At 39.4% G+C, this 25,715-nt stretch overlaps 8 protein-coding genes across 8 annotated transcripts; 2 read left to right on the forward strand and 6 right to left on the reverse strand.

Moving 5' to 3' along the window:
- Positions 1 to 131: 131 nt before the first annotated feature.
- On the reverse strand, positions 132 to 2,043 carry LOC17893914 (pentatricopeptide repeat-containing protein At3g06430, chloroplastic). The gene is made up of 2 exons (XM_006297383.2): positions 1,661 to 2,043; positions 132 to 1,499 (listed from the first exon to the last, which is right to left on the reverse strand). The coding sequence occupies exons 1-2, from the start codon at positions 1,985 to 1,987 to the stop codon at positions 363 to 365; spliced, it is 1,464 nt and encodes a 487-aa protein (XP_006297445.2). The 5' UTR covers positions 1,988 to 2,043; the 3' UTR covers positions 132 to 362.
- A 1,268-nt stretch (positions 2,044 to 3,311) lies between these two features.
- Positions 3,312 to 4,103, reverse strand: LOC17892742. Its single transcript, XM_006298548.2, has one exon. It carries the CDS (start codon positions 4,030 to 4,032, stop codon positions 3,442 to 3,444), a length of 591 nt encoding a protein of 196 aa, XP_006298610.1. The 5' UTR covers positions 4,033 to 4,103; the 3' UTR covers positions 3,312 to 3,441.
- Positions 4,104 to 4,169: 66 nt separating this feature from the next.
- On the reverse strand, positions 4,170 to 7,147 carry LOC17893518 (hydroxyproline O-galactosyltransferase GALT3). The gene is made up of 8 exons (XM_006297151.2): positions 7,048 to 7,147; positions 5,883 to 6,653; positions 5,589 to 5,797; positions 5,239 to 5,517; positions 5,032 to 5,160; positions 4,758 to 4,934; positions 4,565 to 4,672; positions 4,170 to 4,471 (listed from the first exon to the last, which is right to left on the reverse strand). The coding sequence occupies exons 2-8, from the start codon at positions 6,643 to 6,645 to the stop codon at positions 4,265 to 4,267; spliced, it is 1,872 nt and encodes a 623-aa protein (XP_006297213.1). The 5' UTR covers positions 6,646 to 6,653; positions 7,048 to 7,147; the 3' UTR covers positions 4,170 to 4,264.
- Positions 7,148 to 7,415: 268 nt separating this feature from the next.
- Positions 7,416 to 11,560, reverse strand: LOC17893210 (probable boron transporter 3). Its single transcript, XM_023786063.1, has 13 exons — positions 11,211 to 11,560; positions 10,671 to 10,819; positions 10,496 to 10,578; positions 10,198 to 10,390; positions 9,949 to 10,087; positions 9,685 to 9,850; positions 9,403 to 9,569; positions 9,131 to 9,304; positions 8,949 to 9,044; positions 8,738 to 8,872; positions 8,355 to 8,662; positions 8,003 to 8,273; positions 7,416 to 7,918 (listed from the first exon to the last, which is right to left on the reverse strand). The coding sequence occupies exons 2-13, from the start codon at positions 10,778 to 10,780 to the stop codon at positions 7,550 to 7,552; spliced, it is 2,211 nt and encodes a 736-aa protein (XP_023641831.1). The 5' UTR covers positions 10,781 to 10,819; positions 11,211 to 11,560; the 3' UTR covers positions 7,416 to 7,549.
- A 1,047-nt stretch (positions 11,561 to 12,607) lies between these two features.
- Positions 12,608 to 13,558, forward strand: LOC17892096 (elongation of fatty acids protein 3-like). Its single transcript, XM_006299298.2, has one exon. The coding sequence runs from the start codon at positions 12,608 to 12,610 to the stop codon at positions 13,502 to 13,504; it is 897 nt and encodes a 298-aa protein (XP_006299360.1). The 3' UTR covers positions 13,505 to 13,558.
- A 685-nt stretch (positions 13,559 to 14,243) lies between these two features.
- Positions 14,244 to 15,337, forward strand: LOC17893184 (elongation of fatty acids protein 3-like). Its single transcript, XM_006299171.2, has one exon. It carries the CDS (start codon positions 14,375 to 14,377, stop codon positions 15,212 to 15,214), a length of 840 nt encoding a protein of 279 aa, XP_006299233.1. The 5' UTR covers positions 14,244 to 14,374; the 3' UTR covers positions 15,215 to 15,337.
- A 189-nt stretch (positions 15,338 to 15,526) lies between these two features.
- On the reverse strand, positions 15,527 to 20,347 carry LOC17893128 (DEAD-box ATP-dependent RNA helicase 40). Its single transcript, XM_006296812.2, has 8 exons — positions 20,182 to 20,347; positions 18,732 to 19,861; positions 18,439 to 18,633; positions 18,117 to 18,185; positions 17,758 to 18,027; positions 17,313 to 17,663; positions 16,940 to 17,217; positions 15,527 to 16,853 (listed from the first exon to the last, which is right to left on the reverse strand). Exons 2-8 carry the CDS (start codon positions 19,848 to 19,850, stop codon positions 15,827 to 15,829), a joined length of 3,309 nt encoding a protein of 1,102 aa, XP_006296874.1. The 5' UTR covers positions 19,851 to 19,861; positions 20,182 to 20,347; the 3' UTR covers positions 15,527 to 15,826.
- Positions 20,348 to 20,509: 162 nt separating this feature from the next.
- Positions 20,510 to 23,105, reverse strand: LOC17891628 (pyruvate dehydrogenase (acetyl-transferring) kinase, mitochondrial). Its single transcript, XM_006297900.2, has 6 exons — positions 22,561 to 23,105; positions 21,923 to 22,169; positions 21,625 to 21,805; positions 21,377 to 21,524; positions 21,062 to 21,278; positions 20,510 to 20,880 (listed from the first exon to the last, which is right to left on the reverse strand). Exons 1-6 carry the CDS (start codon positions 22,807 to 22,809, stop codon positions 20,822 to 20,824), a joined length of 1,101 nt encoding a protein of 366 aa, XP_006297962.1. The 5' UTR covers positions 22,810 to 23,105; the 3' UTR covers positions 20,510 to 20,821.
- Positions 23,106 to 25,715: the final 2,610 nt, after the last annotated feature.

The raw sequence follows: 25,715 nt of genomic DNA on the forward strand, positions 1-25,715 counted from the left end.
ATATTCTTCTCTATTATCCACTTTTTTGGACTAATCCGTCTTCTTGGGCACGTCAGACTTTCTCTTTATGGGCTCTGTTTCTATTTTTAGGGCCCATCAAGCTATGTGTTTTTTTTTTTCTACATTAAAAATTTATCCATCCAACAAAGCAACAACTATGAATCATGAGTTTATGTTTTGTCTTCTTTGGCAACAGAGTTTCTGCATCAGCACTCCGGTTTAACAAAACACTTAGCATAACTATAATTAAAAAAAAAAAAGATTTATACACATAGCTGCAAGAACAATCAAGTGTATTACAAACTCTTATTCTACCGTTTGAAGGGAGACATCTCTCCTTGCAGAGATTTCACAAACCGCAATCATCCCGCCGGGAGATTCTCCGCTTCTTGCGTTGCTACAGCAGCGCCTTGCATAACCTTTTGCCTCTCTTGTTCCAAGTAATAGATCTTATCATTCATACCTTCCTTTTCATAAGCTTCGACCATGATCTCAAACGTTCTTGAATCGCAGACACATTGTCTCTCCTTCATTCTTGTGTACACTCTTTCCATCTCTATCAGATCATCTGCTTTAGCACACGCTGCTATAACCGCATTGTAGAAGGAAGTATTCTCGGGTATCTCAAACTTTGCAGCCAACTGAACACTACTTATCACCTTGTGGAAAAGACCAGCATTGGCATATCCATTTATGAGACAACAAAATGTCTTTGTGTCTGCTTTCATACCTTCGCTACGCATCTGATCAAATGTCAGCTCCATGTTCTTTGCATCACCAACATCCGCAAACGCTTCTATGATGTTGTTGTATGTCGATGTTGTCCATGGAAACTCAAGCTTTCGCATGTATTCCATGACAGACGACATCTTATCATACATTCTCTTCTTCCCATAAGAACCAATCAAAATATTGAAAGTCCGAGTCTCTGGCTCAATCCCAAAGTTCCTGAACTTTTCGTACCAGCTCTCCATCATGTCTATCTTACCCATGTTACCAAACACACTAAGGATGATATTCATAGTCCAGACATCGGGTTTGCAAGCAGTACTCACGAGCATATCAGACAAAACTTTCTCCATCTGATCAAACCTTCCTACCCTACCGTACCCACTTAAGACTATGTTCTGTGTGACAGTGTTTGGAGTAATCATACGTTCGTCCATTTCCTTGTATAACGAATCCACCAAGTCAAACTGAGAAGAATCCACACACGCCTTGAGCAGAGTGCTGTACGTGAAAACATCAGGTTGGCATCGAGGCAAGCTTTTCATCTTGTCAAGAACTGAAAAAGCACCGTCGATGAGATTGCTGCGAGTGTAAGCGGCAAGAAGAGCAGTGTAGAGCTCAGCAGTAGGTTCAAGCCCTTCGTCAAGCATTTCGTCGAACAGCTTCTGTGCACGATTGGGTTGTCCAGATTTCCCGAGAAGAACAAGCAGCTTCATGTAAGTCCCTTCCTTTGGTTGATAAAATGTTTGTTCCCTCAACATTTCAAAAACCTAAGATCATCAAACAAAATACCCAATTGAAGCAAAGTCATATTTCGCTACAGATACATAACACACAGAATTGTCCAATTCCAGCTAAACTTAAACTTGTTGATTCAAAATTCATCTCAAAGTCCATCGAATGTGGAGCGAGAAGAGAGAAACTGGAATACCTCAAGAGCTTGCAACCACTGCTTTTTGGCGATGAGATCGGACAAGGTTTCAGTGACGGTGTTAACCCATCCGTTGGCTTTGCTTCTCCTGTCAAGCTTCTTCTTAACATTCTTCATGGGAGCTCTTCTAGGAGAAACCGGCTCCGTGATTCCGGGAAATTCGCCGTCTTTCCAAAGCCTCTTCTTCGTAGCACTTCCAGGAGAAGATTTAGAAGCAGCCAAAACGCATCGAACGAAGCTCGCATCCCTGTGACGAAACCTACGCTTTCCTTCTGGGACTCGAGACGAACATAGCGAAGATGAAAACGAGAGAGACATTGACGCCATCGTCTTCTTCCTCTCACACCTCACTGTCACTCTCTCTGTTACGGATAATTTCACCGTCATCTCGGTTGGATATGGCAAAATACCCGCTTTATATAACCGAACCGGAAAACACATTGTAACCGTTCAAATTATAAAAAAGCTCATACCTTCCGAACCGGACCGGTTCTTTAAAAAAAAAAAATATGATCATAATTTAATAGAATTTCAATAATATATATGATGTCGTGTCCTCCATTAGCATAAAATTAACAATATTGGAGGATTGGAGGACAAGAGCTACTTTCTAGTCTGGTTTGTGTTTTAACTTGTAATAAATAAGACAAAAAACATTTTACACAGTGAATTATAGAGATAACTTTGAGTATTATTAAATGCAATAAGCACATACGCACGAGTACGTACATGGTTTGTATATGCATGTGTAATGTGTTAATGGGCATGTGAATTTGTATATCGATATTTGGAGTTTCCACTGTTCCACAATCTATTTTCTAAAGTTGGACTACGTAGAGATAGATATTTTTAAGAGCTGGACTAGAGAAAATAATTCAGAAGACATATTTATTAAACTGAAAAGCAGATATTTTACATTGATGATTATTTTAAAAAGAATTTAGAACTTTAAAACAATCCAAAATATACAAAAACTGGATAATTCAGTTTGGATCCATGTATTTTGTCCGGACCTAATTTTGAGGGATCCAAACAATCAAGTTTGCTAACATAGACGATCCTCAGGTTGCTATGCGTAGAAGAAGGTATTGAATTGATTTAATTTTATCGATTCTCCAACTTAGGTATTTATGTAAGAGAATATAAGACATAGATAGACTCTACGTGACAAATCTTTACCGCATTTGTAAATATAAAACCTAAAACGATAATAATATAATGATAAGCCTTATCTCCTGATACTATGCTACTAGTGTTAGCCGTTCAGTTAAAAGAAAAAAAAAAAGCAAAATGTAACTTTTTATAAATACATTAATAAAGAAAAACCTTGGTTGCCGGAGTTTTGGAGAAAGCGCAGTGTCCAGTTCATCTTTTACACTGATAAAAAAGGTATTATCGTTATTACTGAGAGTGTGTTTTTAAAACATACGTTATCATCATGCTTGTTCATCATTTTTTTTTCCAATCGAATTTTAACCTCAAGAACATAACCACTCGGCATACATTTATTTGATCAAAACCCAATTAACTTTGGAGCGTGCATCAATATCGCAAGTAAAGTTTAGAAACTCATAAACAACTCTTCTTCTGGTATAATGAGAAGATCAAAAATATAAACTGGCAACAAATTAAATATGAGGAGCAACACAAAAACAAAAGTATTCATATGAAAATAGATTAACGAAACAACATTACATAGAGTCCATATGAAAATAAATCAAATGGATTATTACAATATACATGTTGTTGATAAAAAAAAAAGAGAAAATGAAAAAACAGGTTCAATAGAAGGTGAATGCCCTATTGGTCGGCCCTGGATAGTTGAAAAAATAGATGATCATCTGAAAAACAAAAAGAGTGAGGAAACAGAACCCAAAAGGATGGATTTTTGGATCAAACTCACACGCAAAGGCAGCTAACATACACCCCAATATGATTATGCCTAGCACATACAAGAAATAGAAGCCTTCAATGGGCAAAAGCAATTGCACCAAGACGCACAACCCAAAAACTATCGATAAAACCAACAGAGAGACTCCAAACGTTTGGAAATTAAAGACAGTGAAATAGATTATTATAAAGAGTATTAGAGGAACACATGTTCTGACCCATCTGTTTGCCCTACAGATTATAGATGGAGCTTCCGAGGAAATTGAGCAAATCACTAGAATCAGATAGAGAGTCAAACCAACCATCCGCAGGGTCTTGTAGCCAACAAGATCCATCACCCTTACAGCAGTCACAAATCCATAAATGCTGAGAAAAGCCAGGAGATACCAACCAAATCTGGTTACTGGATCATTCACACCAAACACTATCACTTTCTGGGGGATTTCTTTCTGGTTAGGCTTACGATCAATTATTTTGGCCATTGTTACTGGGTTTTTTTTTCTGGAGAGTTAAGGAAGATCGACAGACGGCGACTGAAAAAGAGAGATGCTTTAAAAGCGTTACTCTTTCTAGGCGAAATAATAACAACCATATAAATGGTTTATTTTCTTCTTCTAAATATGAATTCTCTTTTATGTAATAATCGTAAGAATTTTGATCTATACAAGTAGAAAAGAAAAAATACACTTTATTTAAGTTACATGCTTGAGAGATTTATTCACAGCAAATAGATTGTTTCTCCTTTTGCAGGTTCTCCCAGAGACACAAAATTAGTCGAGGAGTTTGGTAATGAACAAGAATGTAACTCGATTTACAGCCACTGTTATGAAATCTTTTATCATTGATGTACTTCACTCTTTTTATTGTCTGGTTGAATTGTTGAATCCAAATCCCCATCGCCACATCTTCCAGCTTGAAAAGCTTTCAACAAACAACATAAGACTAACGTCAGCTATTATGGTCTCTCGGATACGTTATATCTCTTAACTCTATAATGAAAACTACAAAACTCACTCTAAGATCTCTTTGACGGTGACCCTTCACCACAAATTTCGCGATATCATGAGAAATGATGTAGCCGGGGCCATGTGCCCATGGAGGGTATGACTCTAAAGGCCATTCCTTTATAGCAGAGAGAAAGCCATTTATGAGTCTCTATGAGGATTGAGCACACAGAGAGGTGTGAGAAATATTCAGAAGCTTTTACCTCTTTACGGATAAACCATTTGCTGCGTTGTTCACGGTCCGGTGATGAAGCAAATGATATCAAGCCGTACAATAGGGCACTAGACGGCTTTTCTTTTAGACTTGATAGTAGTTCATCTATCCGCACAAACGCATCATCATCCGTCTTCATTATGTATTTTGCTGGGATGACTTTGGTCTGTATGAAAATGGAAAAACATTAGCGAGGGATTAACCAGACAAGGCAAGAAGTGATTTCTCACAGTTTCTATGTTTTGTGTAAACAAATAGCTTACCCCGAGAATACAAAGCGCAACTGTTTTCAAGCTAAGTAAACCGTAGTAGTCAACAAAAGGCATAAACTGAATGTCTCCATATGCCTTAGCTTCTTTCCACATCTCTATATTGACTTTTTCATTTGTGTGCTGAGCAAAAAAAAAGCCAAGTTATTACTAAGAAATGTAGAAATTCAAGGTTAAATGTTGATTTACAGAAATACTTACAAGGCCTATGAGAAATCGAACAGCCACTTTGCCAAATCTTACTGCCTCATATTGCATCCAAGATCTTCTCAATGCCATACGCCGCTTAAAATTATTTCCAGTGGAGAAAACACCCACCAATAATTCGATTCTTGTCCCAGAAAGAGATGGGGCTTTAAGGTTCTCTTCTACGGTTAAAGAAGCATGGTCATCCGGAATGGGCAGTCTTGTGGCTAACGCAGATAACATTTTCAGATCACCTGAGACCTTGACAGCGCTGACTAACCATGGCTCGAACTTCTACAAACTAAATATGTCAGTTTTAAACAAAGCAACAATCTCACAAACCAACAGGGACTAGTAATCTATACCTCCCTGTAAGCAAACGAAGTCTCGTGCTGCCCATTAATTGTCATATGAAAACCTTCTACGCCAAACCACAATGTGGCAGTAAAGGGACTCCCTTTGAGAAACGGAAAATTAGAATTTGAAAGAGAAGAATCCATATTTTCCTTATCGTTGGAACTCTCCTCCAAAGTGATTCTACCGGTCTGTTTGTTGCAGAGAGGAAGTTCATCGACTACAATGGTTGCCAAGAGACTTTTCAACAATCATCAAGATGGCATAGGTGGCATTAAAGGGGAAAGATATGTGAGTTCTGTTACCTAAATGATTTTTAAATGATCCATGATATGGGCACCGCACTTCGTTTCCCCAACCGAGCTTTTCCGTCCATGTATTTTGCACTATGGATGGGTTAGAAAAATTTACATTGTAACGCAAGATAATTGGACGACGGGTTTCTCCTGATAATCCCGAGCCAACAAGCTGAATCTGGAACCTTCTAGACTTCTCATCAGGAATACCAACCAAAGTTATTGAAGAATCTTCAATTAAACCACACGGAAGCTCAAGTACATGCCTTAAACCAGACAAATCCCCATCATATGCTGTGACAAAATCAGGACAGTTTCTTCCAAGTTCCTTGGAGACCAAATCAGAAGATGCTCCTTTCTCTTTACTGATCAGAAAAACCAAATCTTTCATTGCCAATGTAGCTTCTTCGATCCCCTGAGCAGTTCCTGGCAGAGCATCAGGCCTTTCAAGAAATGGACGCATACGAGACCATACAAGCAAACCATTCAACACTTCTTCTTCTTCTCCTCCAGAGATGCTCATGTTTGAAAAGAGATAATCAAGATCTTCCAAAGTCATAAAATGTGGCTTCTTTGCTGGTTCCTCAACACTCTCTCCTTCTATACTAGAATCATCCATTGTATGATTTGTTGCAAGTTTGTGATCAGGCTGTTCATAACGGATGATAAATATCAATGTAAGAACCATGATGCAGATTCCCACCGACCAATTCCTCATCCTGACTGAAGTGAAACCAAATTTGAATCTCACAACCGACAAGACTTGCATCATTTAGTAACCTAAGGAAAACGCAGATTACAAATTAGGGTGAGCATTATCCGATTCTTACTCTCCTAAAATCCTAATCCTCCTAACACACTGAGCAGTAATTATCATAATTAAACAGAGAAGAACTCAAACAATGGTCAACGACCCAGAACTTTGGATTTGGTGTTGGATATAATAACTAACCCGAGACATTAGACTACAATAATAAAGATTAAACTAAATTGGTGCAGAAAAGATCAGCATTCGATGGAATACAGTTAAACCCAAAAGAAAGATCATGGCAAATTGTTGCTGTTTAATATACAGTAGCACTAACAGGGAAATATAGCTCAAAAGAGAGTTTTTGAAACATCTAAGTCACTGTTTCAAGAGCTGTTCTGTTCTTTTTAAAATCGAGAAGCTTACCCGCTTTATATTGATGTATGGTGATTTTACAAGTAAATAATTCATGGAGATCCAAGATGACTCAATCGCAGTTGCAGAACCCAGAGAGACCAAGGCATTAACCAGCTGAAGCAGAGGATCTTGTTGCTATAACAGTAGATGAAACGATGTCGTTTTAATAAACAATGAAACGATGTCGTTTTGATAACAATAAAACGATGCCGTGTTTGTCGTTTAATTTTTTGACAATGCTATGTTTTCGGACTAATACACACTGTTGTCTTGGATGCTTGTATCTAGGGAGCAGGGGACTAATAAATATTGTCATATTTTGAACTTGGAGCACAGATTAATATTTTTCATTTTCCTGAAATAAACAAACTCTCCGAGATAGTAATTGTATTTTTTTCATTTATAAATCTCATAATGACATACAAATGGAATAATTTAGCTACATTTCATTTGTTGGTGTAGAAGGTTAATTAGGACAATATGAATAGAGAGACACTACTACACTATAATACTAAACAGACTTTCCTAAATTAGAAAGTCTCTGTTCTCCTCCTGCTCCTCCGGCGGCGGATCGTGGACTGAACGGAGCTCTTCCAGCGGACGACCTTGGACTTATCTCTCCTCCTCCTCCTCCTCCTCTGAAATCACTTAAGCTCCGGATGTATACTTTCTCCGACACTCTTGGATTCTGAAAACTCACCACCCGTCTCATTAACTCAACTCCTCCTCCCACCGGAGAACCTACCGCAGATCCACTTCCTCCGCTGCCGCCGAGCTTTAAGCTGCTCACTTTCCTTATCTCTCCTCTGCTTCTTGTGAACATTCCGTCCATCACTTCTCCACTATCCGCAAACGATGTTGCACGGCTCACTTCCCCTTCCTGCATAAAGACAAATAAAGAAGTATGTCACCCTCGATAAATCCCTAAACTTTTATAGAGAGGAAGAAGGAGAGAGTTTATTACTGGTTTGAGGTTGAATGATAGGATAGCAGGTGCTTCTTCATACTCTGCAGCATCCAAGTCTTGAAGATGTGCTCCTTTGAAGAAATTTGGCAACACATATTGCCTAACCGGAACAAGAAACATTATCATCAACGGGAACAGAACTCCGGCCACTGGAACCCACGTGATCCCAAAGCAGATCAGCAAGTAAGCAGCTTGAAACAGAGTAAACATCGCCATTGTCTTGAATGGAACCGTTTCAACAAACACCGCATGATTATCCTCAAGAACTCTGTAGATTCACAAAAATTATTGTAATGCAGCAGAAACAAGATATACTCTTGATAGGTGAAGCAAGGTTCGTTTTTTTTACTTGAATCTCCTGCTTGGTGCAGTGAAGAGAAGCACAATCCTTTCCCAGAATTGATTCCCTGGGAGGCTTTCAATTGCCATGTAAGCGAAGTAACCCCAAAGAACCGAGCTTGGGATTCTTTTGATTGCAGGCATTGCGGCAACACATCCAGCTACCATCATAGCTTGGAGAAAGTTGCTTACTCTTTGTTCTTTAACTTCCACTGGCAATATATTCTCAACTTCGGTCTCTATGTCGAACACTGTTTCATCGACCAGTGTATCTGCGTTTGAAGCCTTTTGATTATGTGACTGTTTTAGTCCTTGAATCTGATATGCAGGGTGCTCGGTCAGGAATGCGTTATAGGGTCAAACTATAAATTGATATAGATGATTCTAACATACCCGAGAAGGCTCTTGGTGTATCAGAGGGCTCTGATTTTGTTGGTAAGCTTCTTCCATGCTTCCATAGACTTCTCCTATAGTTGCATTGTTTCTGATGCATTTACGCGCAGCTGCCACGAGTTTGTTTCGAAGTAGCTGCACATGAACCAGTTTAATGCCTTTTGACAAATGTCATAGAAGATCTACATAAAACACAATAGGATAATCAGACCTGGTGATTCAGTGTTGCCAAGCTTTTTGTGTGCATTGGAGACTGAGGGATGACACCATTGGATGGAGGAATCCCGAGGAGACCGCAAAGGATTGTCTACAGATGTAGAGTTCCAACGTTTCAAATTTTGTAAATGATCAAGTCAATAAATCATTCAAGAAAACAGATACTACATCTCTTACCAAGAAACCTAGAAGAAATAGATCATAATGGTAAGCTGGAGGCTTTCTGAGATTGAAATCTTCCTGCTGTGCAAGCTGTGAAGCTACACTATGGTCAAAGTAGTAAAGAACTGCAATCATTGACGCTGGAACAACCGCTAAAAGAATGTAAAGCACAGGCACATCCACCATCTCCTGCAGTTTATTGGTCACGCACTTTGGTGAATATCAACATAAAGCATTAATTTAATATAGTAACGAGAATAGTAAGTAGAAAGGGAAGTGATTAGTGCCTTAATGACAGTCCAATTCTGATATGCACCAGGAGACCATGGATTAGGACTAACAAGACGTCTTGGTATCCCTTGAGGAACACTTCTCCAAGGTATGTATGATATACAAGTCCACACAACCACCATTACTGGAACACCGTAGTCTGCTATAAATCCGCGTAACCATTCTGCAATCACAAGCATAACAAAATTCCTGAGGTTCTTGATTAGAGAAAGAACATGAACTTAAGCCAGATCTTTGATTTTTAATTCACAGTTAGAATGAACACCAAGGTTCCTTACCAGCACCAAATCTCCAAGACCTTGCTTTTCGGCTTTTTAGTGCAGTATACAGAAGTCCAGAAGACAAAACCAAACCGAACATTCCATTTGCAAACACCCAAGCAGGTTGAAACTCAGCTGATCTTGGATTTGTTCTTCCAGGGACACCAAACTCATCCACAATGCCCTGAAAAATTAAAGTTTCAACATAGAGGAACAAGCTTTTGTTGCAAATGCTAGTATCAGTTGTGATTGTAATTGTATAAAGGAAGCTCTTTTACTTACTCTAATGGCTTCTTGCATGAAAAGCATGGCTATTAGGATACCAAACAGTTCCCCAGCAAGTCGAGTGAATCGATTGATGAAGGTGCAAGCGCCTAATACAGCTAACAAGAACAACAACAGCCCCGTCCACAAGCAAACCCTTAAAAAGAAATCATCCATGACAAACAAGACAATGCCTCTCTCATAAAGCTGAGACTTTAAAAGCTTCTTGGAATGAATTGATTAATGCAAAGAGAAAGATTTGAGTACCATCCGGTCCAAGCGAGAAACTGAGTAGAGCCCAATTCCGTTCTACTTTTAGCAAAATTGAACATGAAGGTGTACATTATAACTGTAGGCTCTGCAACACCAAGAATCAACAAAGGTTGTCCTCCAATAATGGAGTGTATCACTCCACACAATGCTGTGGAAACTAAGGTTTGTACCGCAGTAATCTTCCCATCTTGCCAAGTTGCAAAAGAAACAAAACACAAGTTTCCTGTTACTCTCAATAAAAATCAAAGAGAGTACAGATGAATAAGGGCACAAAATAATGTCATTCTGATACCAGTATCTCTTTCCAACTGTTCTCCAAAGGTAATCACCGGAATTGCGGATGCAAAGAATATGTAAGTTGTTGGTGCCAGAATCCTAGAAAGGTTTGTGCATAAATTAAGTTCCCACCAAAGCTCAAACATAAACACTTACTGTAAAAGCAAAAAAAAAACAAAAAAAGAATATACCTAAATCCAGCTCTGATACCACTGATCCAATCTTGCTTGTAACACTTGAGTCTCCCTTTGACATCTTTCTTTATACCTTGAAACGGGACAAAGCTTTCTGCTTCGTCCATGTAGATTTTGGTATCCTAAAAACTCAAGCCCCTGGAAATCTAAAACAGAGTTTAGATAAATCATTTAGTAGCCAAAATTGGAAATCTAATAAAACTAGAATGATTCCGATTCAATACTTTTCCAACAGCTGAAACTGGCTTGACTTGTAACTAATATAAATCAAAGGGTAAATAACAATTTTTAGAGGCGTAATACTCTTTCGTTACTAAGAAACTCAGATCCACCAAATATGAATATCTGAAGAAACCTTAAAAAAAAAAACTTAAAGCGCTAATTGCGGAGGAGGTCTACAAAAAGGAGAGAACTTTACCACACAATGTTTAGTAAAAAGCTCAAAGAAAATCAAAAGCTGGCGAGAAGTAAAGAGACATGGGGATCTAAGCTTGGAATCAAGAATGACTGAGAGAGAAAAGAAAAATAAACACTTACTCTTTTATCAAAACAGCTCACAAAATGGCTAAAAGAAGACAACTTTGAAAGACTAAGGAGAGGGAGAAATAGAGAAGAATGTTCTTCTAAGTGTGTGGGCTGCTTTCGTTTCCTACACTTTTGACCTCTCTATGCAAGAGCCGTGGGAGATTTTTATTTTATTTTTTTATCAGTTAAACAACTGTTGTTGCAGGTTAAAAATGTTGGAGAAGAAAGAAAGAACGAAAAAAGGACTGTAAAGTTGGATTAAAGAAAAAACAACGAAGCGAGTGTTAATGTCTTGAGATCTGATGAGTGGAGACTGGAGAGAGATGTCTGTCTCTGTGCTCTCTGGTGCCTCGGGTTTCAGACGACGCTCGTGATTGGTTTGGTTTTGTACGCTTGTTCCGCCTAACGCGGTGTTTTATTGTTTTAATTATCTGTTTTCACTCTTTTTTACCAATTTTTCTATAAATGAGGCTAAGTTAAGAAGTGTCAAGTTGGTTCATTTTTTTCATTATTTTCTTCTCCACCCACAAACAAAGACATACGTTTTCTAGGATTGAAGATTTTAGGAATCTTTTTCCCAAAAATGTCACATTTCTGACTATGACGATTTACAAAAATATTATTTGGTTTTCTTATATTAAAAAACAAATTTTTTGGACGAACTTTCCGAACATAATATCTTTTATCTACTAGTGGCATTTCTAATATTTGGATATATTTTTTAACCCTATATCGCGTTTTAATCGATTTGGATATGTTTTTTAATATTACTAGCATGATACATTTTTTTTTTTTTTTTTGTCGAGCTACTTACATCCATCAATATATTTTCTTGGTTTTGTTTTGAAGTAAAGTAAGAATAATAAAAGACACCGTCTCAAGAGATTTCTGCGAGAATTCAAATGCGAAGGCCTGCTTATTTAGAGTTCCGAAGCCCAAACTTATATTTTCTTAAACTTCCTCTAATTAAGACAAATTTTTCATTATTTTTGTTGCGAAACATTATTAATGATCGTCACATTGATAACTAAATTTTACGACATTACGTTCCCACGTTATGCATGATTGATAAAACAATTGATGATGCATTGATCCTTACGATAGTACCTTCCCACGTTAAAAACAAATTAACAATGCAATATATGCATCATCCCACTTGAATATATATAGAGTAGCCGATCGGGTCATTAAGCCTCAGTCTGCTCTCTTAATTGGTCTCTCTCCCATATCAGCGCCTGGAAAGCGGGAGAGACGCGTGAGTGAGAGTATTCACAACGCAATGGCATCGTTGTACTCCCATGTTCCAAACACAAACACGAAGACGCAATGGTATCAGTTTACTCCATTAATACATGTATATATATACATAACATATCCTCCTCCAAATTAACTTGGCCGGAGGATAATAAATGGCATCTCTTTACTCCACCCTAACCTACTGGCTCGTGCACCACCCCTACATCGCCAACTTCACGTGGACAGAAGGTGAAAACCTTGGCTCCACCGTCTCCTTTGTCTTCGTCGTAATCTCTGTTTACCTCTCCGCCACATTCCTCCTTCGATACTACATCGATGCACTCCCCACACTCGGTCCCCGTATTCTCAAACCAATCACAGCCGTCCACAGCCTCGTCCTCTTCTTGCTCTCCTTAGTCATGGCCGTGGGCTGCACTCTCTCCCTGATCTCGTCTCAAGATCCCAAGTTGCGTTTGGTACACGCCATCTGTCTCCCCCTCGAGGTGAAACCTAGCGGGCCACTTTTCTTCTGGGCTCAAGTCTTCTACCTCTCCAAGATCCTCGAGTTCGTGGACACGCTTCTCATCATACTCAACAAATCAACCCACCGGCTCTCGTTTCTCCACGTCTACCACCACGCCACGGTTGTGGTCATGTGCTACCTCTGGCTCCGGACCCGCCAATCTATGTTTCCGGTTGGTCTCGTGATGAACTCGACGGTGCACGTTATCATGTACGGTTACTACTTCCTCTGCGCCGTCGGGTCGAGGCCCAAGTGGAAGATGTTGGTGACGAACTGTCAGATTGTTCAGTTTGTTGTCGGCTTGGGGTTAGGAACCGGGGGAATGCTCCCAAAGCATTATTTCGGGTCGGGTTGCTCCGGGGTTTGGGGACTTTATTTCAACGGTGTGTTTAATGCTTCACTCTTGGCTCTCTTCTACAACTTCCATTCCAAGAACTATGCGAGGTCTACAACCTCCAACATGTATAAGATCGAATCCTTTATATTTATAAACGGAGAGAGGTGGGCGAAAAAGGCCATAAGCTTATTTTCGAAAAAATATGATTAAAAAACTTTCTTGTTTGATGTATTGTTTGTTAGTTGCCACTCCAAAATGTTGGGATGGCTTTAAATTATTTTATGATGAATAAGATGATAGAAAGATATTATAAAGTCACATAAATCATAATCATCGTCTGATTGATATTGTTTAGATAGCAATTGACATGCATTCGCCAACCAACGTTTCATTTGGAGTCGAACATTGAGATTAGTCTACAAATTAAACACACCAAATAAAGTTGTGTTACTGAAATATTAATTTAAAAATCTTTAAATGTTGCATATCTATATCTATCTACACTCACACTCATTATTATTATTATTATTATTTTTTTAACACCCATCTACACTCACACTTAATTACCCCAACTCTAGCTAGTTTGTTGTAGTCCATATATGCGTAGTTGGTGTGTTACATAAACGATGAAATTATTCTCATTGCATTACAAATCTATAACTCTATCTCAACGGCTATAGCTCGGGGGCTACTGGGGCGTGGCCTAACTTTCAACTTTTGAAGCTGATACAAACTTTAACTTGTTAACTCAGTTTTTTAAATTCATTTTCCATATCAACGTGACATTTATATATTTTGCTGTCAAATAAACGAAAATATTTTCTAGGATATTTTTTTAAAAACATGGATAACAGTAATTTACAGCATTACCCTGCCACCTCTGAACAAAAACAGTATAAAATAAACGGCGACAATAATAATAATAATAAAAAAGATTCAAATCCCAAAAAAGATAATGAATAAGACCAACTTGAATGTAAAAAATTAGCGGATTGGGGGGTAAAACTCTCTCTCTTTGGTTCCTTCGTGTCTCTCTCTAATCTCATATCTTCAAACTTGGCCGTCGATTCACCGGAGTCAATGGCATCCACTCTAACCTACTGGCTCGTAAACCACCCCAACATCGCCAATTTCACTTGGATCCAAGGTCAAACCCTTGGCTCCACCGTCTTCTTCGTCTCCGTCGTTGTCTCCGTTTACCTCTCCGCCACGTTCCTCCTCCGATCCGCCATCAGTTCCCTCCCATCGCTCAGTCCCCGCATCCTCAAACCAATCACAGCCTTCCACAGCCTCATCCTCTGTCTCCTCTCCTTAATCATGGCCGTCGGTTGCACTCTCTCGATGCTCGCCTCGTCTCACGCTCCTTCAGATCCGTCCTCGCGTTTCCTCCGCGCGATTTGTTTCCCCGTCGACGTCAAACCTAGCGGGCCTCTTTTCTTCTGGGCTCAAGTCTTCTACCTCTCCAAGATCCTCGAGTTCGGAGACACCATCCTCATCCTTCTCGGCAAATCAATCCAGCGGCTCTCCTTCCTCCACGTCTACCACCACGCCACCGTCGTCGTCATGTGTTATCTCTGGCTCCGGACTCGCCAGTCTATGTTTCCGGTCGCGCTCGTGACGAATTCGACTGTACACGTCATCATGTACGGTTACTACTTCCTCTGCGCCGTCGGGTCCAGGCCTAAGTGGAAGAGGTTGGTGACGGATTGTCAGATTGTCCAGTTCGTTTTCAGTTTCGGATTATCCGGTTGGATGCTCCGACAACATTTGTTCGGGTCGGGTTGCTCCGGGATTTGGGGATGGTGTTTCAACGCTGCGTTTAATGCTTCTCTTTTGGCTCTCTTTTCCAACTTCCATTCTAACAACTATGCCAAGAAGACGACTGAGAACGACGTCGCCCGAAAAAAGCGATTAGATTAATTTTCATTTCAACACAAGTAATCCCTTTTTCAATTGTTAATTAGTTTCCCCACACAAAAGATTAATCGTTTTTTGAATTTATTGATTTGTTTCTTTTCGTTACTGGAACACTTTGAAATTGTTGTATGAATAAGAAGCTACGTCACAAAAATATCATAGGATATAAGCTTCATTATCACCTAAGCAACTATTCTAGATTCAAAGGTACGTTTGAGCTAAGAATCCATGCATTGATGCAAGAGAATTGGACTTTTAGAGCATTCACCATTTCAAGGACATTGTACAATTCATCTCCCAAGTGCTGTGTATCTCTGTCCATCTATAATTACAGTTTTCCTTTTCTCCAGATATTTTTCAAGGCAGTAGAAGGTTTTTACATAAAGTGATAAGAATTCTCAAATACATTACAAACTAATTCTCCATGATACAACAAGAAAATGACCAAACAAAAAAATAAAAAAATGAAAATAAAGTTTTACCCCCGCCAACAAATCTTTAAATGACGCATCAGCTGTCTGATTTTGTGGATCCATTCGATAACCAAAACTTTTGGGATGACTTGTAATCTCGCCGCAGTGAGAGGTTTTACATCATTCTACGTTTTGGCTTTTTTTAGGGTTCATCAACCACTGGTCGTACTAAAGCCGCTTCTACCTCCGATTCAACAACTCCATTCCCTTGTCTCTCAGACATGGCCCTAGGAACCACGGTTTCAAGACCTGCGGCCGCATTCATGTCCGGGTTCACTACAGACTCTAATGGTGGTTGAATATCAAACCCAGAAACACGTGGCCGTCTATCTCGTCTTTCATATACCGGACTAGGACTACGGCTATAGCTTCTGCTCTGGTTATGACCACCACGGTCACGACTATGTCTAGGGCTGCGACTCCTTGAACGTGACCAACTCCTGCTACGACTACGACTATAGCTCCGGCTCCGGCTTCGACTCCGGCTATAGCTCAGGCTCCGGCGCCTTGGCCTGACCAAATCAGGACTTCTGCTACTACTTCTACCTCTTCTATTGTCAAACCTTCCAACACCACGACCAAAGCCTCTACCACCACCACGACCAAAGCCTCGGCCATCCATATTATTATTGCCAAACCGACCAAATCCGCCTCTACCACCAACATTTATATGACCAGCATCAGGACCAGTAAAACCCCGACCACGATTCCCACCACGTCCAAATGAGTCATCTCTGGTTCCATATCCACCACCACGGCCACCAAACCCACCTTCACGGCCTCCAAACCCACCTTCACGGCCACCACCAAACCCACCTTCACGGCCACCAAACCCACCCTCACGCCCACCAAATCCACCACCACGCCCACCAAATCCTCCAGCAGAATCCCAACGGCTACCACCACCGCCAGAGTCAAACCGGTTAGCCATACCTCTTCGATCCTGGCTATAACCAGGACCACCACCACCACGCATTGCAATGTCCCTTACTTGAGGCGGTACTTGCTGGTTCGCTCCTTCAAGGACTTTGATCAAATCAGGCGCGTATTTCCAATCTTGCTCTGTGAAGAAAGTGAATGCAACTCCAGTTGCACCTGCTCGACCGGTTCTCCCAATACGGTGGACATAGTCTTCAACTCCGGTTGGAAAATCGTAGTTGATCACAACTCTGTAGTAATATAACATTAACAAAGATAAGGAATCTTCACAACAAACAACAAAAAGAAATATATACCAAGAATTGTTACAACAAACCTTATGTCTTTTATATCGAGTCCCCGGGCAGCAACATCAGTAGCTATTAATACACAAGATTTCCCGGTTCGGAACTGGCCAAGTACCCAATCTCTCTCACCTTGAGACTTGTCTCCATGGATCACAACAGCGCCAAAATGACGTCCGACACTACGTGCAAGATGGTCACAAAGCCTCTTAGTGGAGCAAAATATTATAACTTTTGAACCTCGTTCTTGCGACCTAAGGATTTGCTCCAAACGTCTCTCTTTCTCCATTTGAGGGACTACTTCAACATACTGCATTATAAGGATGGATTTATTTCAGTAACCTCATCACCAAGTTATGTGGGATGATGCTTAAAAGTGATAGAAATGATTTAGAAGATCATCACCTGCGTTATCGCTTTGTTAGCAGCCAACTCATCTACCCTGCCTATGTTAACTTGGACAGGATTCACAAGAAGATCACTTGCAATTTTTCTGACTTCTTTTGGCCAAGTTGCTGTGTACATAAGAGTCTGTCTCCGAGGAGGTATTTCATTCACTATCTTACGGATTTGGGGTTCAAAACCCATGTCAAGCATTCGGTCTGCCTCGTCAAGCACAAGAAGGGATACCTGCTGGAAATCAATCTTCTTCATCTCCAGTATATCATTTAGACGCCCAGGAGTTGCCACTACAATATCAGCTCCTCGTTCCAACTCTTTCAGTTGAGGACCCTTTGGAGCTCCACCATACAAACACTAACGACCAGAATATAGATCATAAACAAAAAGAAATAAGTATAGGCTCTATCAGCCCTGGCATAAATGTTGAAGAGACTCGAATAAAACTCACAGTGCATGATATCCTTGACGACCGGCCAAACCTAAGGGCTTCATCTTGTATTTGTGTGGCTAGCTCCCGAGTAGGAGCTAGGATTAAAACTGTGGGGCCATTGCGAGAGTCGTTACGGCAGTGCCTTAGAAGAATGAAGGCAGGGATCAAGTATCCCAATGTTTTACCAGAACCAGTTTTTGCAATTGCAACTATATCCCTGCTCTGCAAAGCAATTGGCCATGTTTGAGCCTGGATTGGTGTTGGTGATGGAAATCCAGCAGAAAGCAACTGGAAATTAAATAAACAAACATTAGCGCACCATATATATGAAGAACCTACACAGCTACACCGCTTATAAAGTTCATAATAAAACTAACCTCTCTAAGTATTTCAGGAGGGAGACCACTAGCTTCAAATGTAATGTATGGTGCTGGAATGTTCTCGCCCTTCACAATAAACAATAAAAAATTTAAAGGCCGTACACAGATTAGAATAGATGCGAAAAAGTGCAAGGTTTAACACTATTCTCAAATGCTATTACTTATTCCAGTTGAAGTTCGTCCAATCCCACATTCTCAGTAGAGTTTATGGACAAACATTCACTGAAACAACAATTGCAAAATATTACAGCACATTACAGCTTAAAAAAAAAAAAATCACTCACAAGTTAAGTAAAGCAACCAAGAAATATGAACTTACAGTTGTTGTGACTTCATGTTGTTTCCGGTAGCTTTCAACGGGCGATAGATGGGGAGCATCAGGAGATGTGACGAAATGAGGCCTCACCGAGGATTTATGTGGAAAAGCTGGGCCAGTGTGTCCATATGATCCATGCCCTGTTTGCCCCATGGCAGGATCAGCAGTTGCAGGTGGACCACCACCTATCCTTATATCCTGCATAGCATTTTACAAATGCTTATTTCCGTAAGAAATAACTGTGAGGAAGAAATATTGAACAAGACAGATAGGAGAAGTGATCATCAGCAGCTAACCTTAGGCATTGCAGCAGGATGATGTGGTTGGGCACCCCTCACTGGCCCTTCCATTCTCGCGTTGACGTAAGAGTCATTCCCAGGTCTAGATTGTACATTATTCTCGAAAGTTTTATTTGATTGGAAAGGGGATGTATGCGACTTCTGGTGCAACATTGTCGGGTCCATTTGATTTTGAGGCCTAGGTCCAAGCTGCTGGTTAATCAAGTTAGCCCCTGGCTGCTGAAACTGTGTGACTGCAACCGGATGATGCATGTTTGCTTGAGGTCCATTGTATTTCTGAGCCATAGACAAGCTTGCATTTGTTCTTTGAGGTGCTGTATTGGCTTCAAAAGGGGCATTTTGAGATGGTGAACCTTCAGAATTTGGTAAATGGGGTTGAGAAAACCCAGTTTTCTTACCCCCATGGAACTCATCCCCATCCCTCTTTGGGGCCAAGGAGTTGTACTCATGCTGGCTAGAAAACTGCTGACCCTGAGGACCACGCTGAGGTGTCTGATGTGAATTTTGAAGCCCTTGTGGTTGCATGTGAGGCCGATAACCCATGTACTGTTGTTGTGAATGTGCATACTGATGGCTCAGCTGCTGAGGCATTTGTGAATGCTGATTATGCATCACTTGATGCTGCTGCTGCTGCTGTGTCGTTGGCTGATAAGTCGGTACAGGCCCATGTGGCTGCGACACCATCGACTGGCTCTGTTGTTGGGGAAACTGTTGAGCTGATTGTTGAGGCATTTGCTGGCCCGGATGCTGCTGCATCATTTGGGGTCTTACATGTTGGGATGGATATTGCTGTGGCTGTTGTTGTAAACCATGCAGTTGAGACACGTGACCAACTGGTTTTGCTTGTTCGTGCTGAGCTTGGTGACCTTGTCCTGAAGAGGGTACGGGAATCTGAGCGAGCTTTGGCGTCGTGGCAGAGTGCGGAGGAGCACCAGCTGGCAAAGGTGGAGGAGGCGCAGCAGGTCTTTCATACTGAGTGACATTAGTTTCAGGATTCCAGTAATACAGAATTTCTGTGCTTCCATCAATAAGCCCCTTCCATGGTTTGGGAAGAGTTAGGTCCTCTGGTGCATATCTTGGACCAGCAGAAGCTGGAGTGGCTTCTGTTGTGGCCATAGGCAAAGGCTCTGCAAGCAGAGAAAAGTTTCATGTCAGGAAGATTCTATATAATTCGAACCAAGAGTCAGACTAACTATCATCAACGATACAACCAAGCTAAGCTCACGCGCACATTCAACATAATCAACTTCCACGAGGCCATAAAAACAGGCATGTCCAATAATTACAATCTCAATCGCAAACTAGAGATATGCGGAAATCAAGCGAATAAAGCAACTGAGGAACGGATTCGAGATGAAGAAACCCGAAGACAGTTTGCAGAAGTAATCAAAACATAAGAGGATACAACGATTTAGGGTTTGAGCTAGAGAGAAAGAAAGAGACTTACATCGACAACGAAACAGCACCGCAGTCGCCTATGCGAACCAGAGTTGAATATAAAAACACAGGTGCGAATCAGAGAGGACCAATAACGTCGATGGGAACTAGAGAACAGGGGCTGGGTTCGGCGAATGGTAGAAGAAGAAGAAGTGAGGCTGGGGTTCAAGGAAGAGAAGGAATTCTGACAAAGAAACGCCACACGACGTCGTAAGGGAGCAGCCAAATACGATCATCAACGCAAACGACGCCGTTTTTGTGAAATTCTTTAGGTTGGGATGGGAACAAGAAATTGGCTCTCAAGTATCGAACCGAAAAAAAAACTTGAACCAGTGAAGAATATCGAATAACCCGATCCCATTACAGGACCTTCTTCAATAACCAATAATGTTTTACTGACTTTCGGATTACAAGAGAAGAGATTGTACCGAGAAAGTACAGGGCTTTGAATCGAATCAATACAAATCAGAGGAGATTAAACTCACTTGGAAAAATCTCCATAATCTGAGTCTAGAATCAAGAAAGCTTAATTGTCTGTACATTAAAAGAAACTAGAAAAGCATAAGTAATTGAGTAATGTAGATCCCTCATCTACCATTAATATGTCAAAGCTTTCTTCACTTGTTGCCTGACATGAAGATTCTCTTCTCTTAGGGCAAAGGCTCTTGCGAATCTCCAAGACGAGACAAATGCAAGTAAGCATCAGTCCCTGCACATTTCCAACCATACACATAAATCAATACTGCATCTTTCTCATGAATAACCTTAGATTTAAGCTCATTAAGATATATATTTTTTTTTTTTAACTAAAGCTCATTGAGATATTTCAGGTCAACACTTTTACTGATATGATCTGAAAATATGAACTCTTAAAGACCTATCTGACTCACCGTATCCTTCCATGGATATGATCTGCAAATCTCCACCAAAATATCGAGCATACAAGCGACTAATCGGCAAACCATAACCATATCCAGCCATAGTCACAGGAACATCAGCTGTTCCTAAGTCCATTTCCTCCTCAAGCGGGTTTCTTGCGGTACTGTAAAGATATGTGAATATTTTGGGAAGCCCGCTTCTCGGTATACCTCCACCTTCATCTGAGACCTATTAGAATAACCACCCACGACAGTAGTTGGATCAAACCAGTGCACCAAAAAAATGGAGATGCTAGGCTAAAGGCATAGAAAGCATAGGATAACGACCTTTATTGTAACATCTTCAATTCCATCAGCAACTATAATGCGGATAGGAGGTGCAACTCTATCGGAGTCAACAAATCTCTCTTGGACAGCACGTAGGGAGTTCTTGACTAGCTCATACATCATAAGATGCAAATGCGTCGGAACATACCTATAAAAAGGAGTAGAAAAAGACATTGTTTGCTAGGTGAGAACAAAAGCCATGAAATGAATCTTAAGAAGAAAAAGAAGGCTCATCTTGAATAACTCACGGAAAGGTGAAACTGGGATCCCCATATATGTTAATTTCAGGTGCAGAACCATACTCTCGGAAACAAATTGAGCGAGCATCTTCACTGGCATTCCTTGCTACCTCCATAGGAGACATCTTAGTGTGTATGTAACCAACTGTATGAAGTGGTGGATTTGGATTATGCAACTCAACATGCTGCCCTGAGAATTCCATAAAAACCTCAACAAGTATCAGCACAACAACAACAGCAGCAAAACAAAGACCTTTCAGTTGAGGAAACGAGAGTGATCCAAAAGAAAAAAAAAAACAAATCTTACCAATAAGCATACGGATCCCTATTCGCGACAAGTAGAAGCGATCAAGAAACTGATGAATCTCATCAAGAGTTCCGGAATTCATGCCTTTCTTAAGCTGATTAACACCCAAAGCCATCATGGGAACCACATTGTTGTGCCTTACTTTAACAGCCTTAATCATCTGAGTGAAGTCTTTCTCGTCAGCTGAATCCTTAATCTCAGGAAATGCTCTCATGTCCCTGAATGATTCCAGATACCAATCCCGTACCTACAAAACAGGTAATGCAACACATCATCCACAATTCCTGTTGAAGAGTTTCAGGTGTCAACAAAATTTAGCCAAATCTGGTTTCATTCCAAAGAGATTGCACACAAACAATGTTCTAAGCAATTAAAACTCACTGTAGCACTAGCTTTAAAAATCCCTTGTTTTCAAAGAAAAGTAAAATAATCAACCACAGAATCTCACACCTACTTTTCTCTTCATTAAATCTACAATAAGCAAAATTCATCAAACAAAATCTAATGAGACCCAACCAACCACTTATGAAGCAATTTAAACGATCAACCAACCACCAAAAAGTTCAATGTAAAAACCTATTTCAAGTCGAATCACAAAATTCAAAATCAGACAACCCAGAATTCGCATAAGGGGCTACCTTCAAAACGGCAGGTTTATCAGAGAGGCCATAAGGAAGCGTCTGGAGTTCGATCGCTCGCCTGGCGACACGAATCGGAAGCTCCTTATGCAGAAACTGAGCGGAGATCAAAAGATTCCTCTCGGTGGGCTTGGAACCGAACTCCATCATATACCTGAGGCTCACACCGGTTTGCTTCATGCAACCCCATTTGTGAACATCCTCGATCAAACTCTTGGGGAACATTTCGCAGGCCTTCTTCACTGCCATAAGCGATAGAAACTAAGAAAGAAAAATACACAAACCCTAACGTCGCACACCTCCGTCGTTTTCCAACGGAAACGTTATCATCAACTGGACGGAACTGCGGAGAAGATGATTGGACATCCAGAGAAACAGAGAGAAGAGGATTGGCTTTGGCTTTGGGAATCAGCAAATGGTGAGATAATATAATCACTTTTTATCATTAACATATGCTAATACTAGGAATTATGCCTTCTATTTTGTTTTCGCCGCTAATTCATTTCATGGATTAGGATTTTTACTGTTTAGTGTGTCATTGTGTGGTGGTACCTGGCTCTTTTTGAATGATTTTTTTATTTAGTATTTACTTATTTTTGGTATAAAGTCTTTTTTAATATTAATTGTCAAATAAACAATAAATCTTGGTGTTTGAAAAAAAAATACAATAATTTCAAAAAAGCTCTAAATAGGAACGATATGATTGAGGAAAAGATGTGCATCAAAATTAAATGATCTAAAACTTTTTTTTTTTTTTTTTTTGGGTGAAAGAAATATCTAAAACTTTTAAAACAGGATCTCTTCCCTATCCACAAGTCCACATGGCTAAAGGATTAAATCCAACAAATATACAAACAACACGTCGTTCCATCCATATACAGAGAGATAGATAATGTGTCGTCTTCTATTATTAAAAACAACACGGTTTGCATTATCTGATGTTAAAAATGCGGAGAGAGTTTGTTAGATAATGTGTCGTCTTTCTTTTGCACATCTCCAGAACGTTCTCCGACCCATCATTTTGATATAAGGCTTAAAGCCCAATATAAGCCCTAAAGGCTAAAAACCTCAATACATATATCTAGGGTAACCAAAACGTATATTGGATTTGTCCATCCATAATGGTAGCGAACCCACCTAGCTTAAGTTTACAATTCCAAAGGGTAACCATCATTATTAATAAGATAAACATCATATATCAATATAATTCTAGTTAAATAAATTTACATAATTGATAGAGAACTGTTGATTTTCTCCTGATTTGTTGATGAAGGTGTCTATATAGTCTAGTAATAAAAGAACAATCTTTATTTGCTAACAGAAATTTAGAAGGAAAAAATGTAAATCGTAATTTGTAAATTTATGGTGTAATAAAGAATTACTTTCGTAATATTAATAGAGGACTAGTTGTTGTTAGGGCAACAAAGTCTTGGAGTCTTGTGCCAAACTCATAAGCATGGCTATAGATGTAGATAAATTGTAGAGAGGAGTCGCAATTTGAAGTTTTAAAAACAAAATGTTTTGTTTCTTTTGGAACAACACAACAACAAGAGAGTTTGTGTTTGACTTCAATATCTTCTTACCGACTTCCCCGAATCTTATAATGGTTTGTTTTTCCTCAAGCGACGATGTTTAATAGTATTACCATTGACCTTTGATTTTATTTTATTCCATATTTTGTTATCTCTGCGTATGCATGAGTTTATCTTTGACTTGCTCACTCCTCCATTCTCTATCGTTTTTTGTTTTTTATTTCTTTCTTCCTCGGTACGAGGTTTTTGCTTTTTTCTTCTTCTTAGAAATAGGTTTTGTTGGCCGAATTTCAAATTCATTTTCGTATCTATAATATAGCATCTGAGTTCCACATAAACGAATAACGTCTTACGAAACTTCCAACTTTTAAAAAACCTCACTAAACTACGCTAATTAGTGTTTTTTTTTTTACGATTTGTGAACAACATCTTCTTTGCTTAAGATAAGTTACTCATTTATGTAAATTTGCTTCGGACATGGACTACAAAATGTTACCATCTCATCTCAAAAATAGTTTACGATCCGTATTTTTTTAAAATTAAAGTGTGTTCTCACTGAAGTTTTATATTTGTACGCTAAAACTCTTTGTTTGACAAATAAACTTGTTGGCTCTATAACTACTTTGATCGGAAAATCTTACATTTTATATTAATCAATAAAAATGGAATGTTTGACTTCAATTGATCAAACAATAGTATATTATTAACAACCATGTAACTATGACCTAGAAACTTGTAGAAAACTTCTATTCAACCATGTCCATAACTTAATTATATATGAATCAGTCGTGAAAGAGGATTAAATGGATTTAGTTAGAGAGTAGCCACTTACTTATGGCAATTAAATAATGTAAAGTACGTTTGTTTTTATGGGTTTTGGATCAAAGCTTCCGTTGTTGACTTGTCAACAAAGAAAAAGAAGAGACTACAAAACGCACGAGTGGTTTTGATTTTTACTCGTATAGCTCTTTGACTAATTGACCGGAGTCCGGAGGACACGTCAACTTAATTATTATTCAATATCAAATCGAGTTACAAGTCAGAATCTATCAAACCATTTTTAATTAAGATTTAAGATCCAATATGGATAATAATAGTACATAAACCACAATATTCCGAATGAAGAAGTGTAATCACCCACATGTGTGTGTGTGTGTGTGTATGGTTATTAGAATATATGCAGTAAGAGTATGGAAGCTCAGCTATATGAGTGCTTAGCAAGGAAATGATTTGATATTTACTACATTTAATTTCTTAGCTAAAAGAACTTTTGTGATCAAACTAGTTTTATATACAATATTATATCCCATGATATGTGTATATACCACAATTGGTCAAACATGAATGGAAAATGCTAATTGTTATTTACTACTTGATGGTTTATATTATATAGTAATTCCTCTAGAGAAAACAAAACACATATGGTATTGATCATCATCATTGTTTAAAAAGCCATCTTGCACTGTGTGGATAGCTATCTAAATAAGATATATTTATATAGCTTTTTGAATGGGGCAAATTTATATGTGACAAGAAAAGCAAAATAATTAAAGCAATCTAAAACGAAAATATATAATTGGGTTTAACGACAAAAATGTTTGTCTTTAGACAAACAGCATGTTT

This window comes from Capsella rubella, unplaced genomic scaffold, assembly GCF_000375325.1.
Source record: "Capsella rubella cultivar Monte Gargano unplaced genomic scaffold, Caprub1_0 scaffold_3, whole genome shotgun sequence".
NCBI classification, from domain to species: Eukaryota; Viridiplantae; Streptophyta; class Magnoliopsida; order Brassicales; family Brassicaceae; genus Capsella; species Capsella rubella.

Bases quoted from the DNA above. Each gene is read 5' to 3' on its own strand.
- LOC17893518 (XM_006297151.2), bottom strand. From the start codon at position 6,645: ATGATGCAAGTCTTGTCGGTTGTGAGATTCAAATTTGGTTTCACTTCA. The intron at 4,935-5,031 runs GTAAGCTATTTG...ATTTTCATACAG, and splicing joins TTGCGCTTTGTATTCTCGGG to ACCAAAGTCATCCCAGCAAA. The intron at 4,472-4,564 runs GTGAGTTTTGTA...GTTTGTTGAAAG, and splicing joins ACCGTCAAAGAGATCTTAGA to CTTTTCAAGCTGGAAGATGT.
- LOC17893914 (XM_006297383.2), bottom strand. From the start codon at position 1,987: ATGGCGTCAATGTCTCTCTCGTTTTCATCTTCGCTATGTTCGTCTCGA. The intron at 1,500-1,660 runs GTATTCCAGTTT...TGATGATCTTAG, and splicing joins AGTGGTTGCAAGCTCTTGAG to GTTTTTGAAATGTTGAGGGA.
- LOC17893128 (XM_006296812.2), bottom strand. From the start codon at position 19,850: ATGGCCACAACAGAAGCCACTCCAGCTTCTGCTGGTCCAAGATATGCA. The intron at 18,634-18,731 runs GTTAGCTGCTGA...AATGCTATGCAG, and splicing joins ATCCTGCTGCAATGCCTAAG to GATATAAGGATAGGTGGTGG. The intron at 18,028-18,116 runs GTTAGTTTTATT...TTTAATTTCCAG, and splicing joins CTCCTGAAATACTTAGAGAG to TTGCTTTCTGCTGGATTTCC.
- LOC17893184 (XM_006299171.2), top strand. From the start codon at position 14,375: ATGGCATCCACTCTAACCTACTGGCTCGTAAACCACCCCAACATCGCC.
- LOC17893210 (XM_023786063.1), bottom strand. From the start codon at position 10,780: ATGGACGAAGCAGAAAGCTTTGTCCCGTTTCAAGGTATAAAGAAAGAT. The intron at 9,570-9,684 runs GTAAGGAACCTT...TTGTGATTGCAG, and splicing joins GTCTTGGAGATTTGGTGCTG to AATGGTTACGCGGATTTATA. The intron at 7,919-8,002 runs GTAATAAACTCT...GTCTTTATGCAG, and splicing joins TATCATTCAACCTCAAACCA to GAAGGGGAAGTGAGCCGTGC.
- LOC17892742 (XM_006298548.2), bottom strand. From the start codon at position 4,032: ATGGCCAAAATAATTGATCGTAAGCCTAACCAGAAAGAAATCCCCCAG.
- LOC17892096 (XM_006299298.2), top strand. From the start codon at position 12,608: ATGGCATCTCTTTACTCCACCCTAACCTACTGGCTCGTGCACCACCCC.
- LOC17891628 (XM_006297900.2), bottom strand. From the start codon at position 22,809: ATGGCAGTGAAGAAGGCCTGCGAAATGTTCCCCAAGAGTTTGATCGAG. The intron at 21,279-21,376 runs GTCGTTATCCTA...TTATTCTAATAG, and splicing joins TTGAAGATGTTACAATAAAG to GTCTCAGATGAAGGTGGAGG. The intron at 20,881-21,061 runs GTGAGTCAGATA...GGAAATGTGCAG, and splicing joins CATATCCATGGAAGGATACG to GGACTGATGCTTACTTGCAT.